This window comes from Furipterus horrens, unplaced genomic scaffold, assembly GCF_987537825.1.
Source record: "Furipterus horrens unplaced genomic scaffold, mFurHor1.1.pri manual_scaffold_8, whole genome shotgun sequence".
In the NCBI taxonomy this organism is placed as follows: Eukaryota; Metazoa; Chordata; class Mammalia; order Chiroptera; family Furipteridae; genus Furipterus; species Furipterus horrens.
The window spans coordinates 10,965,985-10,981,577 of record NW_028327178.1 but is presented as its reverse complement, the minus strand read 5'-3'; the positions used below and the strand labels follow the sequence as shown (position 1 = coordinate 10,981,577).

Genomic DNA, 15,593 nt, shown 5'->3' with positions numbered 1-15,593 from the left:
CTTGTGTTTTTCTAAACATGCCATCTTTGATGGCAGTGTCCACCAAAACAGAACTGCACCAAAACAGAAGACGCAAGCTGTGTCCCGCTGGCAGACCCATAGTGCAGAAGCAACAAGGGAAAAATGCTGCTCCTCATCCCAGTTCAGGTTCCCATGTAGTTTAGGGAGAAGTCAGGGACATGACTGTCGCCATGAGTGAGTGCAGCCGTGCTCAAAGGAGAGGCAAAGCCAGGAAGTACGCCCGCCGGGCCCGGGACGGAATTCACAGAGGGGCCCCTTTCTGGCAGGCGTGACCCCTAGAGGACGAGAGAAGAGCTGTGCAAGGAAAGCGTGGGTTCCCCAGCGACCGCTCCATCTCGCCTGAACTGTTTGAGAGCTTGGGGTTCTTCCTCCTTCACTTGATTTGGCTTGGCCAGAAGCCTTCCAGAATTACAGAACTGTTTTAATTCAAGGATAATTGTTTTCATAATTCAGTCTCCACAGAAAACACTACAGGACTCTTTGGAGGAAGATTGGTGCTCAGAAGTGTCTTTATTAGACGGTTGTATCTGAGGAGCTCAGATAGTGATTCCTGGTTTCCATATGCCAACAGAGACTCTCTGGGTGGCTCTCAGCTCCTATCCAGTCTACCACAGGCTTGGGTCCCAAACGTCAACCGCCTGAAAAACCTCGGTGCCCTCAGGCGGTTCTGACAAGGTCCTTCTCCACCCCCACCCCCACCCGCACCCTCCGTCTCTTCCAGGCTCGCCCCCGCCCCTCCCCCACCCAGCCCCAACGTGCAGCGCCCCGAAGTGGCAGCACAGCACGCAACTGCTCTCTCACTCCTTCCTCTGTCTTCGGCTCTGCGGTTGTGCCACTCCCCTCTCCCCGCACCCCAAAGCAACACAACATGGAGCATGCCCCTTCCCCAGGCTACTGTCAGACCAGTCCCCCCCCCTCTGGCAGCCGTGGCTCTTCAGTGGGGCGTCCTTGTAAACGTTCTGCCTCCCCCGTCCCGGCCCAGAACACAGGGTGTGCTAAGTCCCTGGTGGAGCAGGGACGGGACCTCTTGTTCACAGATCCACCCTTTGCCCCTGGCACGAGGTCGGAGCCCAGCCAGTGCCTCTCACTGAAGGAATAACTGCAGATGAGCCACTTCTGAAAGTGATGACAGGCCCGTGGCTTCCGGAAAGGTCCCGGCAGGTTTAGGCCTGGATGTCGTACTTTAGAGCAGGGTGACCATAGACGATACCCCAGCCCCCTCAAGTCTGATGGTGGGTGGCTTTCAAAACACCCTGAAGTTTTTAGATTTGCCCTTGCCCTATTTAAACATCAACTGTAAACTTTTTTTTACTGTAAGAACTATAATTTTGTTTAAATGGTGAGAAATTATAACATTAAGACTATGAATGAAGATGAACTTGTTGAACTCACTCATTTTCACGCTTTTTTCTAGCTCTCTATAACACTTGGTATGTCTTCCCCTGTCTTAGCAGTAATTTAGTCATATCTAGGAAACTCAGGCCATCATTATAGTCACTAACGTATGTGACTATGAATGATGTGACATGCTGATCTTGGTAAATTTGTGGTTTTTCTTGCCCATGAAAGTCCAATGAAGAATACCTATGTGACATTAACGACAGGAAAAAAGTGAAATAGCTCTTTCTTAAATTTTTTCTTGCCCCAAATAAAGCCATTTTTGTTTTAACTTGTCAGATTAGAGATATTTTTACATGTTCATCTTCCCATTAGTGACTGTTTAAACTCCCAGTCACTTTCAACAACCGTAATCCCAAACCCTCTTCTTCAGTTATTTAATTAAATACAGAAGCCCTTCATGGTGTGAACATTTTCATTTTATCACTAAAGACCCTAAAAGCCCATGTTTAGAATTTCAGACTGAGAGTTATCTTGCTTCTTTATGCTATTTAGTTGTTTCTGGTCCACACAGACTATGAATTATTTGAGCATGTTGGGTAAGGAAGATGGATTTGCTTGATTTTAAATGCCCCTTTTTAAAAAAATCGTTCTTCCAAAATAATGGAATTTTGTATGCTTCTGAGAGATATAAAATGCAGACATAGTAATATGAAAACTTTTATTTTACTTTCAATCTCTCAGACACTCATGTAACAATTCAAGTATGTGTGAGACTCGGCACACAGCCATCGCTTGGTGTTGAATAAATGAGGACTGATATCTCAAGTGAAGATTTAAAATTTCAGTGCAACTCTTAATATATAAAATAGTTTTAAGTAAAGCCAGTCATTATACAGTGATATTGCTTTCATCCTCAATAAAAAGTAAAACAGGATCATGTAAAGTTTCCTTGGCCTTCTTAGACATCACTGAAATATTTTACATGTCTTAGGAGGGTATTCTGATCATTCTGATTTTCTGATTTTTGTGAGTTTTGTAATATCTTATAATTGCTTTTTATAATCACTGTGTGCTTAAGAAATCAATATCATATAAAAATGATTGCAATAGCTTAAAACCACAAATAACAGTATTACATCTTCTAATATATTCAATAGTGTCATATTTTATTATTTTTGTGTTTTCAGAAATTTCATTAGTATTATAATCGATTTCCTTGATTTTATTTTCTATGTGGCCATAATTGTCAGTTTTTCCGAAGATATCTCTATTTAGTGTACTATTTTTAGTCTAGTTATTCTTTACTATTGCTCTAAAATATGCAGGCCATATATATCTGTTTAAGTTCAAAAGTTTGTATATTGGGTATGCAGATATAGTAAAACTTCATTCATTTAGAATTTCATGATAAAGAATTATCGCTTTAATATGGATTAAATGAAAGCTAACCTTTATGCTACCCCCTTGACCAGTGAAGTTAATAGTGTAAAGATGTCTGTTGGAAGTACGTAGACTATCTCAGAAACGAGTATTACTGACTCACCTGTTTATTTGCATATGGGCCTGCTAGTCACAAACTAGTCACTATTTAGGGACCCAGTGGGCTCTTTACTGGGAGGTAGTTATTCGTTAGTTTGAGACTGTATTAAAATTTTAAAACCTATGTTTTAGGAAACATCTGTAATGAGGCAACTTAATAAATAATTGTATTTCAGTTAGTCTGAAATAATGTTTTCAAGTATTTTGAAATACTAACTTGTGACATCATTTTTTGTTAACTGAACATAATGTCTTGTCGCATTAGTCTGTGTAAGTTTTCTCCGAAAAACATCTTGACATTTAAAGTCCTACTCTAAAAGCCTGCAAGTTGTACTTCTCCCAAAGGACAGTGGCCTGGAATTTACTGCGACAGTTTTTAAGATAGAAATGAAGCTTTCAGATCCTAAACTCAAAGAGTTAGTTGTATGACCAAAACGAAAACAAAAAGGAGTATGAGGTATCAGTATTCTTCAAACCCCAGTGCATTTGGGAGGTTTCCGCCTGATGTTTGAATGTGTAAGAGTACTTGATAGGGAAGAAATATCATGTCCCGATTCTGAGATCCTGTCCACGTGAGATCCACAGCAATTAACAACATTTATGTTGGGTAACGAGCTCTTCCCTCCAGATCCTAGCTTTGAACTTGTACTATGCACACTATGCTCCATTGTTAATGACCAAAAGTTGCTCCCTTGTCATTGCTAGACTTCCAGAAGTGTCGCACCTGACACCTCTCCTGGGAGAGGCCTGACATCACCGGGGCCCTGATTTCTCATCTTTCTTAAAGATGGCAGTCCATTTTGATGTGGGTGCCTGAAAGACACCCAAATGTTGTGATGGGTGCATTTAAAAGCTATATTTCTTTGATGGAAGTGAACCTAGAACTATACTTTGGCAAAAATATGGTGGAAGAAGTCTCACTGCCCATTTGTTTAACATGAGAGCACTGGCGTTTTAGTAGGTGTATGGGCCCTGGTGAGCACTTGGCCTTTGTCAGAGGCCCGCTTACCAACACTGGCCTCCTGTCTCCCTCCCCTCGCCCTCAGGGACGCGTCCTCCGAGGCGGACAGCAACATCCGGCAGATCAACCAGGAGGCGGCCCACCGGCGCTTCCGCTCCCGCCGGCACATCAGTGAGGACCTGGAGCCGGAGCCCTCGGAGGGCGGAGAGAACGAGGTACCCGCTGCCCCCAGCTCTGCGCCTCTCCTTCCTTGTCCCCCGCTGGCTTCTGCGTTGTGATTTCTTTTCCCCATAAAAGCGGTCTGGAACAGAAAGCTCGTGGCATCGTGGCTGACTGACAACCATCAGGACATTAATTTAGGAAGTGCTTATAAGAACCACGTTTGATATAGACATATATCTATATCATTACAAAAGGGAATGACGTTATTTTTTTGTATGGGAATCTTAATATTTCACGCTGTAATTTTTTCCCCCCAGAGTCTAACCACATCTTATTAAATGGCAGTGTGGTTATTCTGTTTGAGCACTTGAGCCCTATAACTTGTTTGGGTACCAAATACAAGTTTTTCCTGAAGACTTTTGACATCACAAAAGAGCTTTATTACCAAGCAAGTACAAATGTGGGTGAATAGAAATGTTTATAATCTTCCCCTGAAATGTTTATGGTAAATTACTGGAGGGGAAAGTTATGAATTGAAGAACAAATTAACAATTATCTTAACTTCTCTGCTGCCTTAATGACTCTGTTTATTTACTAGAAATCCATTAAAGACATTGTGTTAGGAAGAAGATCATTGACAAAATGCTCCAGTGATCAAAATTGGAAAAGCAAAATTAATGATTCCAGAAAAAGTTTACTGAAGGTTACTTTATACCAGTGTATAATGACAGATTATAGCATCTCTGCTGTTTTCAGTATGAATCCTCAGCAGTTAGAGTAAAAGAAAACACGTGGAAATCACCAGTGAGTTCCCAAGATTATTTTTTAACCCATGCATTTAGTAACAAGCGCTGGAAGTAAGTCACAGCTCAGAGAGCTGGGATTATAAAGGAATTAAGAGAATAGCTCCTGGGACCAGGCTTCCTCAATTCAAGACCGGGTCATGCCACTTCCTATCTCTGTTGCCTTGGGCAAGTCACCGTCTGTGCCTCCGTTTCCTCATCTGTTAATTAGGGTAGTAGTCATATCTTGGTCATGGTTATTAAGAAGATTGCCTGCCTTTTAAGTACTCAGTAAATGTTAATTATACTTATGAGAATGGTCACTATTGGGGAGGGGACGGAAGGAGTCCTCATTCCTAGCATTTAACTCAGCGTCTCATTCCTTGATAGCCTTGGGAGACCATTTCTGAAGAAATGACTCTCACTGGAGACTCCCTCAGCCTGGCGCTGCCCCCTCCGCCCTCCTCCCCTGGCTCTCGGACCAGCCCTCAAGAGCTGTCTGAGGAGCTGAGCAGGAGACTTCAGATCACTCCGGACTCCAATGGGGAGCAGTTTGGTTCTTTGATTGTAAGTAATCGTCCTGTTCCAGGGAGAAGTTAAGCCAAGTATTTTATCATTTTTTGTTGCTTTAAGAGAGCCTTAGATGCAGATAATGACCAAGGGTCTCCCAGATCCCAGATAACTCTTGACATTTTCCAAAGTTCCTCCTAACCCAGGAGAAGCAGGGTTATACCTAAATTAGCCCAAGCAGGTGAGGCTTCGTCTTGATTTGAAAAGAATGCAAAAGAATAATATGAGTCCCTGGCTTCCATCATTACCAGCTTTAACCTTGTAGCATGTCCTCTCCCAGTCAAAGTTGACACGAAGTGCTTTCACCGTGAAGGTGGTATTCTGCATTGGGACTAGGAGGTGTTGGGCCTCCTGATCCGTCCTCTTAAGCCGTGCTCTGTACATCTATCATCCTCAGTTCACAGTCAAAGGCACAGTGTTTAAGTGACTCGTCCAAGATGAAGTTAGACTCAGAGGTAGACGCCACCTCCCAATCCCCAGAAAACCAGTCCTTGAGAAGCGTTGTGGAATTGGGACACTGATGTCAGTGGTAGCCTTTGAATGTGGGTTCTCGACCATGAGGGACACTTTCTAGAAGCTTCAGGTGGAACTCAACCCCGATGAGAAGCAGCAAAATCAGCCACGAAGACCTCTGTGTTTTGACAATACAAAGCTGCACAGAAAAGGCCTACGAGAACTCCTGCTAATACATTAAATTAAGAACAAATGCAGCCTCAGCTTCTTGAGAGATGGAGCTTAAAGATGTTCTATTGTAAAGATGGTAGCCATGTCACTGAAAATGGCATCCTAGAAAAATAGTCACTATTACAATCACATAAAATGTAAGTGGATAGGGGGACTGCATAAAATGTAAACACAAGTAAATACAAAATTGTCACTTCTTCCGTTATGGTGTTTTTATTGAAAGAGACATCATTTACCCATATTCTGTGAGTTGCAGAGATTACTTCATTAATGTACTTTTATATTCAAGTTTTATGACTGTTTTTTCAGAAAAAGAAACACCACTGAGATGAAAATTTAGTACTAAAGGGTCAGGAAAAAAAGAGCTTGCATAAATGGAATATTAGAATTGGTAAAGCTGTTGTCATGGAAACAATATAAGCAAAGAAGCCATATATTTAAAACCTATGAAAGGAAGTAAGAACTACAATAATTTTAGCAATTATACACCTTGGGTCTACCAAGTGGAAAATTGTAATATTCTTCAGCATTAATATTAAGTTAGCATCTCTAATTATTTGTATAAGGAGCTCCTGCATATACTTACTCAAGCTGTATAAAGTGTCTTTAGCATCCAAGTGCAAGTGTAAGAATTATTTTAAGATGGTGTTGAGTCTGGGTTAACTAGTCAATAAGAATGCTTACGAAAAAGGAGAGTACAGGACTCCTCTCTAGCTGAGCTCAGGGTCACTCTATTACAGAACCACAGCATGAACTTATGCTAAAGAATGACTCCTTCGTGGCAATGATTACAGGGTGACACCCGTAGTCCCTCCCCTTCACCGTCCCAGTCTTTCTTTGACGTTATGCCATTGGAGGTGTCATTGCAAAATATCAAAAACGAGTAAATGCCACAAACTTATCCCATGGATGAACATGTTGCTGGTCAGACCCCTGACTTCTCGTGTGTGTCACCTGCTATGTTCTCTGATTGGATCGGTTAGGCTTTTTTTTTAAAAAAACACAAAACAACGCAGATGAATGTAAACAAGTGAGAGGAACATTATTCATTACACATTAGATTTATGAGGTTAACCTCACTATTTTTACTCGTTCCTTATCTGTACAACTTCAGCTCCGTTGAGAAGCTCAAAGTGTAACTACCTGAGCCTTCAGAAGCAGCACAGGATTATATTTGAGTTTCTCTGGATGTAGAATCCAGTAGGTTCCTTGCCAATGATAAGAGTCAATACGCGTTAATCACCACATGTCCGTATCCTTCCTCTACGCATATCTCACTAGAATTTACCTAGAAATTGCATCCCAAGGCAGATTATAAGACTTCCAGCTTCTTATTTCCATTTTTAGAGCAGCCCTAGAGGATTGTGGTGGATGTTGCATGTTTTGTCCTTGTTCTCTTACTTCTTGCTGTTATTTGTAACTAAGGACCAGTCAAAACCACAGTCTGCTTAGAACACTGAGAATGAAAATTGCAGATAGCATGCCTCAAAGGGATTGCTCTTGCTACTTTGAAAAGATAATGTTTCATTTAGTTACCTTCCGTTATCGAAGCATAGGGAATGGGATCGAGTGGTGTGTTTTTTAAGCCAATGCAACGTGTGTTTTTGTTTCCTTGATGCGTCATGTCCTTCCCCCCTCCAGCAGAGGGAGCCCTCCTCGAGGTTGAGGTCCTGCAGCGTCACGGAGGTGGTCGCAGAGCAGGCGCATCTACCACCGGTAACTCACTCATTTCCCATCCTCCGTGGGCTCTTTTGGCTTCTATTGAAAATCATCAGGGCTACTGAGGAAGAGTTTTTCCTGTGCAAATCCATTTACTATATAAATGCAGCATTCAAATTTCCTAGCAAATTGCCTGAGGAGAGTGGATTTCCACTACAAAGAGTGGTTTTTGCCATCAAAGTCTTCGAAGGTGAAAACTTCATTGCTTAGTTTTTCACTCAAATTAATATCAGTTATATTGTGTTCACTTGACTTACCTAAAAGCATACATTGATAATTAATTTTTTTTTAATTAACTTAAGTCACTAAAGCTGTGCTTCAGTGACCTGTATTTTAAGAACATATTGAATCCTTTTAAATAGGAAGAACTCTTCTGGGTTGGGAGCAAGTATGGCTTTCTATGACTAATGGCCTAAACTCTTAACCCCACTCTGCCTCTGTGCCTTCTCTTTAAAGGCAGCTGTACTGACTAAAGAATTAGCTATCATTCATTCCCACTCTCCCACAATTTTTATAACTAGCAGCAAATATGGAAGAGTGGTGGGTGTTTAGTAATATAGGATGTATATAAACATGAATATTCCAATTGGCAGGCAGACCAGAACTGCCTTGGAAGATGCTTGGTATCCACCCTAAAAATAAGAAATGTTATGCAAATTTGTTTCTTCTTATGGGGGAGAAAAGAGGTGGTGTTCGCATGTTCATTTGGACATTTGACCATCACCCATATTTTTATGACTACAAATCCTCAATCATTTTTAGCACTAATACTTTATCCTGTGTGACGGGGAAAAAGTGCACTTACAGATTTGGAAATCCCAGTGTCTTCTCTACCGTGTACTCTTTTGCACAACCCAGAGGGATGTTTTTGCCTAGGTTGTAGTCTTTTATGTTGACAAAATGAGTCAATGAGTACACTAGTTGAGTGAGTGGTCAAATAATAGATGCACATCCGTGCCCTCTATCAGATGCGCTGGTGGACAAGAAGCTTGATAAGAGCATCCTTTCTGAGAGGGTTTCAGTCCAAACCTCCCCCAAAACCAACAATCAGCTGTGACGGACTAGTGGGGCTCGGCCTAATGATTCTGTGGTTCTCCTTGGTGAATTAATGGCATCTTCTCTCCTTTTCAAAATCCTTGTTGGTTTTCCTTGCCCAAGAGCTCATTGCCCTGGGAGCTGGTGAGCCCTCCTCTTTCCCTGTGCTCTGAGGAGCTGTGAACTCACTGATCACCAGTAGCTTTTTACTTGAAGTTGGAGTTTGACAGATTTAAGAACCTCCTGATTCTTTCACAGTGGGTGCAAAACCATAGGGGTTTGCATTTTTTTTTTTTTTTTTTGAATAAGACATTGCACGTTATTTTTATGGAGGGCGTCACTTCATTGTGCACCCACATCAAGGCTGCACCCTGAGGCTTCTCCAGGTGGGGGGATCAATAGGGACCTTTTCTTTTCTCCTGGTCATCAGTGATTGCTCAGCTTTCCTTGGACAGGATGGCTTTTCAATGGATTCTGACTCATGTCACCTGCTTCCTGGCTGCGACACAGCAGTGATTCCTGATTCAGTCAACGCTGGGTGGTCTCCCTAAGTACATTTCACTGATGTAAATTGTCATTTAACAGCCCAGTGCCCCAGCTAGGAGAGCGCGCTCGTCAACTGTCACGGGCGGTGAGGCGTCCACGGTAATGCTACCCTTGATCAGAATTTTAAGGGCAAAACTGCGGGTTGGGTTAAGATGTGTATCATGGTGAACATGCTCTCTTGTTCCTCTTTTGGGGGATGACATCAGCTTTTCTTGTGCGGCAGAGATGCACACGGTTCTTCTTTGAAACCTCTCACTTTCACATCATTCGAAGGTGCTGGGTCAAATTGAACCGGTTTTAGTCTCATAGTTTTATTCAGAACACTGTCAAGCTTCAGTTACGTACATTTCATGGGACCGTTGGGTAAATGAATTGGGTCAGGAGAGAATCGGGAAAGCCGCAGGAACTGAAGGCGATTTTGTACAAGTGAATTTTCGGCTGTGCACAGAGCTGTCTCCTGTGTGTTTTCTCTGCCACATTTTAAGCCCTCAGCTCAATGTTCTGTACGTATCATGAGCTTGAACCAGTGACCTTTTTCTGCCCCCAGGGACTCTCTTCACAGGAATGAACAAGTGTTCATATACTTCCGGGGAGGAGGGAGCATTGAAGAAGTTTGAAAGGTCTAGAAAAAATGGTGTTTGTCTAAGCCAAGTATCTGATATTGGTATTATTCATTATTTTAAATAATGGGTTTGACCATGTATCTTCATTGCCCGTTTTCTGTTTGATCCCTACAGACAGGCTAGCTTACAGTTTATTCTTTGAGCTGCTATAGCTATGTGAAGAATTTTCCTTACTGTTACACCCTTGTTATAAGTTGGTTATAACTGCTTATTACTTGAGAATACCTTTAAATACATACACAAGTGCTAATTTTCTGCAGGATGCTGATGATTTAAAGGAACAATTTAGTTATATGGTTAGAATTTAATGCCCAGCATTGTACACAGGTGAGTCAAATTGACATTGAGCAAAAATCACCCTCATTTAAGCTATTGAGCCGCAGTAACTTCTGTGAAAGCCCTGTGTGGGGCGGGGCAGGCTCAGTCTCCAGTAGAAGTCACGAACTTCCCCATGAACCAGCACATTTCCTCCTGTACACTAGAAATTTCTGTGGCAGTGGAGCTGCAGGGTGGAGATCATTTCGTGAAATAATTTTAATAGAATTCGGTGCTAATGAGCATCGTCTTCCATCCACCTTTGCATTTTACTAGCCACAGAACCTGCTGTTTGTATTGGAGCGTCGCAGTGGCTGTGACATTAAGTGACAGGATAGACAGCTTGTGAGAGAGCTGGGCTCAATGGTAGGCACCTCCTGGCAGGACAGAGTGACTATCCGAACGAGGTTCCTGTGGCCATCGCTCTGGTGCTCTTCTTCTTGCCGGGACTCTCCCCTCCCCCACCAATGAGTCAAAAATACAAGTTTGTTCTCCTTTTTTTATTTCTAAGGCCTGGGCCATAGGCCTTAGTTTCTAAATGTTTTACCTACTCTCGTGCTCCCTGCGCACCTGGTCATCTTTTGGCTGCGACAAGGCAACTTATGGCCACATTCGAAGTCTCAGTCGGTCTGAAAGCATCACATCTGTTTCTTTTCCACAATCACCCTCCCTCGTCTCCAGTGCCCTTCACTTTCTCTTTCCCAATTCGGTCTCCTACCGCAGCATCCGTCTCACTCCTCCCTCGGTTCCTCTCCGTGTCAGCCCCCACACTGACATGTACACTCGTGCTGGAGCCGTGTTCTCTTCTCACACACACACGCATACACAAACACACACAGAAGAATGGGACCTCATGTACAGATTACTTAGCATCTTGATATTTTTCACTTACAGTCATTCCTCTGGGATGTGTTTATAATTATGTAATATTCAGTGGTGTGAATGAACCCATTTAGATAATTTTCCCACATTGATAAGCATTCAGCCCCCTGCCCCGCTCATTTTGGTCTTATACCCCATGTTGCATTAACCGTCCTGGTACATCTATCTTTCCTTGGCAGTGCTTCTGTTTCTGTAGCAGAACAAATCTTGATTCTCACCTGGAGAACACAACCCTTTGATTTACCACAAATCAGTACATTTCCCAGCTAGCTAAGCGCCAGCCCTCTCTGAGATAAAACGAGGGGGACAGCACAGTCTTTTTGGCCTTTGCTGTGTACACCCTAAAATAAACTGAGGAGACAGGAATGGCAGGGTTTGAGCAAATTTCAGAGCATCTGTTAGAGTGCCAAACGTTTATCATCTGTAAAAGCATATTGAAACTTTTATGGTGTAAACCTAATTAATTGAGCTCTTCTTTCTCATGAAATAAATGGAGCCGCTATGAAGCCGTGGTGGGATGGGTACTTGGCGTTACGAAACACAGTCGTCTATTCAGATGAAAAACTGGGGAGTGTTCAGTTAAGTTTACTAGCAGTTTTCACCTATCTCGTGACTAATTAACTTGTTTCTTAAGGTAGAATGGAACGCCCATGTGTGTACACACACACACACACACACACACACGCATGCACGCGTGGCAGTGAAGTTCGGTTGCGGCTCCAGGGCCAGCCCCTCCCATGGTCTGTCTGTAGCAGCTGAGTCCCACCCGCTCCCTCACTGAGTCCTGGTGGGAGGCAGCGTTTTGAGTCACAAGTGGAACCATCAGTACAGGTTGTTCTCCATGATCATTTGGAAAGAAATCTATAAAAATAAAACATTTTAACAACACCATCTCACATAAATGGAACTCTATTATGAGTTACCAATTCAATTCTCAATAGAAGGTAGAATGAACATTTTAATCAAATGCAATGTTCTCTACTATACTCCTAATTTTCCATGATCTGATTAGTCCTATTAACTCGGTCTACAAAAATACCCTGGTTGCTGGAATACTGTGCTGGAAGTCATGCAGCTTTAGAACTCAATTCTGAGAGTATCCGCAACTCCGCCAAGCTATTTTAGTTTATCGGGCTCCTCATAAATAGCCTGCCAGGGATGTTATAACTGTAAATCTGTCCTTAAGGTTTCCAGCACAGAGTTTTGTAGGAGCCTGTCTAACTGCCTCTCCCCCCAAAATAACTCAACATGGAGCAAGAAAAGCAACAAGTTCCATTAATACTTTATTTAGACAAAGCACTTTTGGTCATCCTATAAAGAATAGCAGGTCATAGCTTGATAGCTCATGCTTTGCCACACAGACAGATTGAGTGCAATCTGCAGTGCAACCTGGGCTCTAACTTTGCTTGGCAGTTGGGTTTTGTAGGGTCCAGATAAAAAGTAGGCTGAACGTAGCTCCTTTCTGTTGGTGCCACCACTAGAGGAGGAGGGAGGGAAGAGCTTCAGGCTGTAGACAAATTCATCTGTCTTAAATACTCATGAAAGGACCAAGTCTGCGTGTTGGTGTTTCTTCTGCGCTTGTTGAGTCCCTGCACCTAGATCCGGGGTGCTGTGTGGTCAGAGTCGTGGAATTCACCATGATGGGGCCTTCGGGACTTTATCGCAAAAAGTGTAAAGGAAGTAGTTGCTAGTTTTAGTAGAAGGTTCTTTTGCAAATAATCTTGCGTTGCCTTGTTTTAGAAATAACCATTGAGGCAAGCTGCTTCATGGCCTCAGTTTTTCTCTGGAATGTGCTATTGAGCTCATGAAGTAGAATATTGAGCCTCATTACATGATAGCATCCTTGATCATGCAAATTAAAGTCCTAAGTGGACTGGGGACCCTCTGATGGGACCCTCTCTACCAGAGCACATTGTCAGTAAAGATCACGGACGATGCGATAAGCACAGGCAGTAGCTGGGCTCAGAGATTTACTAAGTTGGCCAAAAAGTCTGTTATGTTTTTTTCCATAAAATAAAAAATACATTTTTCATTTTCACCAATAACTTTATTGATGTGGATATTCTGAGTATGTCGGCTCTCTCCCGCTATTGGCTCCTAGTGGGCAGAGGCCAGGGGTGCTGCTAAACATCTTCCAATGCATAAGACAGTCCCACAGCAAAGGATTCGTTGGCCAAAATGTCAACAGCACCAAAAAACTTCCCAAACCACTTCTGACACATTCAATCAGTCACAGCACCTTCTCCATGCACCACACAAATCTTTTTTTGCATTTCCATTGCATTTTTACCTTTCTTGAAATAATAAAGCATAATACGCCAAAAATGTTGCATATTTTCTTCCATCTTCACTATTAAAATGGCTGCACAGAAATTCACCAATTTTGATAAGTTTTTTAAATACATGCTGATTTGACAGCTGTCACAACACAGTCTAACAAAATTCTTTCAAATGAACTTAAAGACAACTAAGCGCTACTAGGGCCATCGTGTGGAAAAAAGACGTTAACAGACATTTTGGCCAACCCAGTACATCCTTAGCCTAATATCGAGAAAACAGCAGCTGGTGAAACATCTGGAGGGTGAGAAGATCCTAATTAGGGAAGAAAGGGCCCAGAAAGAAGTGGCTTCCTTTGTACCTCACATCATGTTTGGCCTCTTGCTTCTTTTACATTCTCCTGGGAGCCCCGACCCCCACCCCTTAGAGTAGCACCCCTTTCCCAGTTACAGATCTGGTACCCAGCATCCAGACATCCAGGGCTTCCTCCTGAGACAGCGCTGACCTCAAGTGTCCATCTCATTGCCTCCTTGAGTCACCTATTCCAGAGCTCTCCGCCCCGACTGCTTCTTATAAGCAGAAGTGCCCCAGGAATCCTTTTTTGATCTAATGTGGACTATCTAAACAGAGTCACTCTAGCCTGGACATGTCTCTGGCCCCGGAAACTGCCTGTGCTTCCCTCACCCTTTAAAGAGACAAGCTCTGCATGCACAGACAATACAGCCTCTGTGATGAGGCTTTTGGGATTCCGGCCTCCCATTGCCAGGTGGCTTCCTGAGCTGGGGCAGCTGGGATGTCCCGGTCAGTCCTCTCGATCATAGGCTTCTGGAGTAAATGCAGACCTCCTATGAAAGATATAATGTAAAGGCCCCCAGCTGATGAAGAACTCAGGAACAAGCTAGGAGAGTATCCGTGTGGCGGCTACATTGAAGGAAGGATAGTCGGAGCGTTCCTCTCATAGAGGGTGACATTTGACAGTTTGAAATACTTGAAGCTCTATATAGCTTGACAGCAGAATTTAGTATCTAAAACAGGTAGTTGTATTTTTCTCTTTCCTTATTTCATGAGCAACAACCTTTAGATTTAAGACTTCCGGGCATTAGAACTGAATGCGGTAAGATTTTGGACTCTTTAGGCATTCATATCACAGTAGATTTGAAGGTACCGGAAATCTGCCGTTTTCCAGACCATAATGTTTCAGGTACCAATAGAATGAACTTAGTTTGTCGAGAAAAAAATAATTCTCTGGGTGTACGTTACTTTATTAAACTGATCAGAAAACAAATGCATGAAATAACGATGATTTCTTACACGAACAGCCATCAGTGGCGTATGTACATACCACGCCGGGCCTCCCTTCAGGCTGGGAAGAAAGGAAAGATGCTAAGGGACGCACGTACTATGTCAATCATAACAATCGAACCACAACTTGGACGCGGCCTATCGTGCAGGTATGCAGATCACCGGACCACTCACGATGGCAGGCAGTCTGGGCTGAAATGTACAAGAGCTCCTTGTTGCTGATGTTTATGTATTATCATAAGAACCCATGTTTTAGTCATTTTTTTCCCACAAAGAACATGCCTTATTTTAAGTGTAATCTATGCCTAAGGAAGAATTTGGTCCCCAAATCAGTCTGTCCCAGGGTATATTTTTTAAATGTCACGCGAAAGATATTTTCAACGTAAGAGCCTATGATAATGGGTCGCATCTCTCCCAACCCCCAGCCCCTTTCTCCAGAAGCTTGTTTTCATGCTGGGCTGGTGATTCATTTTTATTTCCCTTGAATGTTTCCTCACCCCCCCCCCATTATTATGATTAATCATTTCCTCCATGCTTTTAATAGGCCAAACTGCTCATTACTGTGGCTGTGTTTTTGTTTGGGGCCACACACACACACACGGAGATGCTCACGTGAAGCTAACTTGTGTTTGCCTCCAACGTAGCTTGCAGAAGATGGTGCGTCTGGATCCACCAGCGGTAACAACCATCTAATCGAGCCTCAGATCCGCCGGCCCCGTAGCCTCAGTTCGCCAACAGTAACTTTATCTGCCCCACTGGAGGTGAGAAGGCTACTCCTCTAACTGGGGTCACGTCTCTCCTGTGACTTCTCATTCTTGCGTCTCTCTTCCCTTG

At 42.9% G+C, this 15,593-nt stretch overlaps 1 protein-coding gene across 12 annotated transcripts in view; it reads left to right on the top strand.

Annotated features, from left to right (window-relative positions):
- The window catches only part of NEDD4L (NEDD4 like E3 ubiquitin protein ligase), a 307,610-nt gene that overhangs the window by 245,767 nt on the left and 46,250 nt on the right, over window positions 1-15,593 (top strand). For 7 of the 12 annotated variants that reach the window (XM_090285449.1, XM_090285450.1, XM_090285453.1 and 4 more), the window contains 6 exons: window positions 3,948-4,077; window positions 5,197-5,373; window positions 7,702-7,776; window positions 9,400-9,459; window positions 14,777-14,908; window positions 15,404-15,520. In XM_090285449.1, the coding sequence (XP_090141575.1) occupies window positions 3,948-4,077; window positions 5,197-5,373; window positions 7,702-7,776; window positions 9,400-9,459; window positions 14,777-14,908; window positions 15,404-15,520 (691 nt within the window). The remainder of the gene's footprint in view (window positions 1-3,947; window positions 4,078-5,196; window positions 5,374-7,701; window positions 7,777-9,399; window positions 9,460-14,776; window positions 14,909-15,403; window positions 15,521-15,593) is intronic. The other 5 variants (XM_090285451.1, XM_090285443.1, XM_090285444.1 and 2 more) reach the window with 3 other exon arrangements.